This window comes from Arachis hypogaea, chromosome 8 (genome assembly GCF_003086295.3).
Source record: "Arachis hypogaea cultivar Tifrunner chromosome 8, arahy.Tifrunner.gnm2.J5K5, whole genome shotgun sequence".
NCBI classification, from domain to species: Eukaryota; Viridiplantae; Streptophyta; class Magnoliopsida; order Fabales; family Fabaceae; genus Arachis; species Arachis hypogaea.
Window position 1 is genome coordinate 13,618,047 of NC_092043.1, and position 1,198 is coordinate 13,619,244.

General features: G+C 38.7%; 1 protein-coding gene across 1 annotated transcript; it reads left to right on the top strand.

Annotated features, from left to right (window-relative positions):
- Window positions 1-369: 369 nt before the first annotated feature.
- Window positions 370-819, top strand: LOC140174666 (secreted RxLR effector protein 78-like). Its single transcript, XM_072200154.1, has one exon. It carries the CDS (start codon window positions 370-372, stop codon window positions 817-819), a length of 450 nt encoding a protein of 149 aa, XP_072056255.1.
- The last annotated feature ends 379 nt before the right edge of the window (window positions 820-1,198 follow it).

The following is a 1,198-nucleotide window of genomic DNA, read 5'->3' on the forward strand; positions in this document are numbered from 1 at the left end:
TTATTCTACCAAAAATACTGGGAGATAATTAAGAAAAAGGTATGTGCAGTTGTTAAAGAATTCTTTCAGAATGGGAGTTTTCCAGAAGAGATTAGTGAAACCATAGTCGTCCTAATTCCAAAGGTCAAGAATCCGGAAGAACTCAATCAGCTAAGACCGATCAGTTGTTGTAACTTTATTTACAAGATTATAACAAGGGTTATAGTGCTGAGATTGAAAGGGCTACTGGAGGATATAATGTCACCAATTCAAAGTGCCTTTGTGGGAGGAAGACTCATATAAGATAATGTAGTGATTGTCCAAGAAGTGTATCACAGCCTAAACAAGAAAAGAAGAGAGGGATCCTAGAATATAGCGATCAAGTTGGATATGAACAAGGCATATGATAGGTTAGAGTGGGATTTTTTCGAGAAGGTGCTTATGAAACTCGATTTTGCCGAAAAATGGGTTGAATTGGTTATAAAGTGTGTTAGAAGTGCACACTATAGGGTAAAGGGCAATGGTGAGCTGTCTAAGAGGATCAAGCCACAGAGAGGCCTTCGACAAGGGGACCCCTTATCTCCCTACCTTTTCATTTTAGCAGCTGAGATGTTCACGATTCTAATGCAGGAGGCTCAGGAGAAAGGCTATATAACCGGTCTAAAGATAGCTCCAACAGCTCCGGTACTTACTCACTTGTTGTTCGCAGACGATTGCATTATATTCGTGAGAGCAAAGGAGGATGAGATATTTCAGATCATCACCGTTCTTAATGAATACACAAAGGCATCCAGACAAAGGATCTCATTAGGAATAGGGAAGGGTGGAATAGAGAAATAATTGAAAACAGATTTTCCCAAAAAATATGCAAAGAGATTCTTAGCACTCCTGTTAGCGTAGTGAATAAAGAATACTACTTGTACTGGCCATGGAAGGAAGATGGAAATTACTCAATAAGAACTGGATATTATGTTGCAAAAAAAGCAGGGCAGGACATGAAAAATGGAAATCCATAAACAAGTGAAGACAAAAGGGAGATATGGAAGGAGGTATGGAGAATGGAGATTCCATAGAAAATCAAAATGTTCTTATGGAAAGCATGTCAGGATATATTACCAGTAGGCTCTAATTTGCATAAAAGGAAGATGGTACCAGATCCAGTGTGTCAGATATTCTTAAAAGGTTTAGAGATGGTAGAACACGCCTTACTGCTATGTGA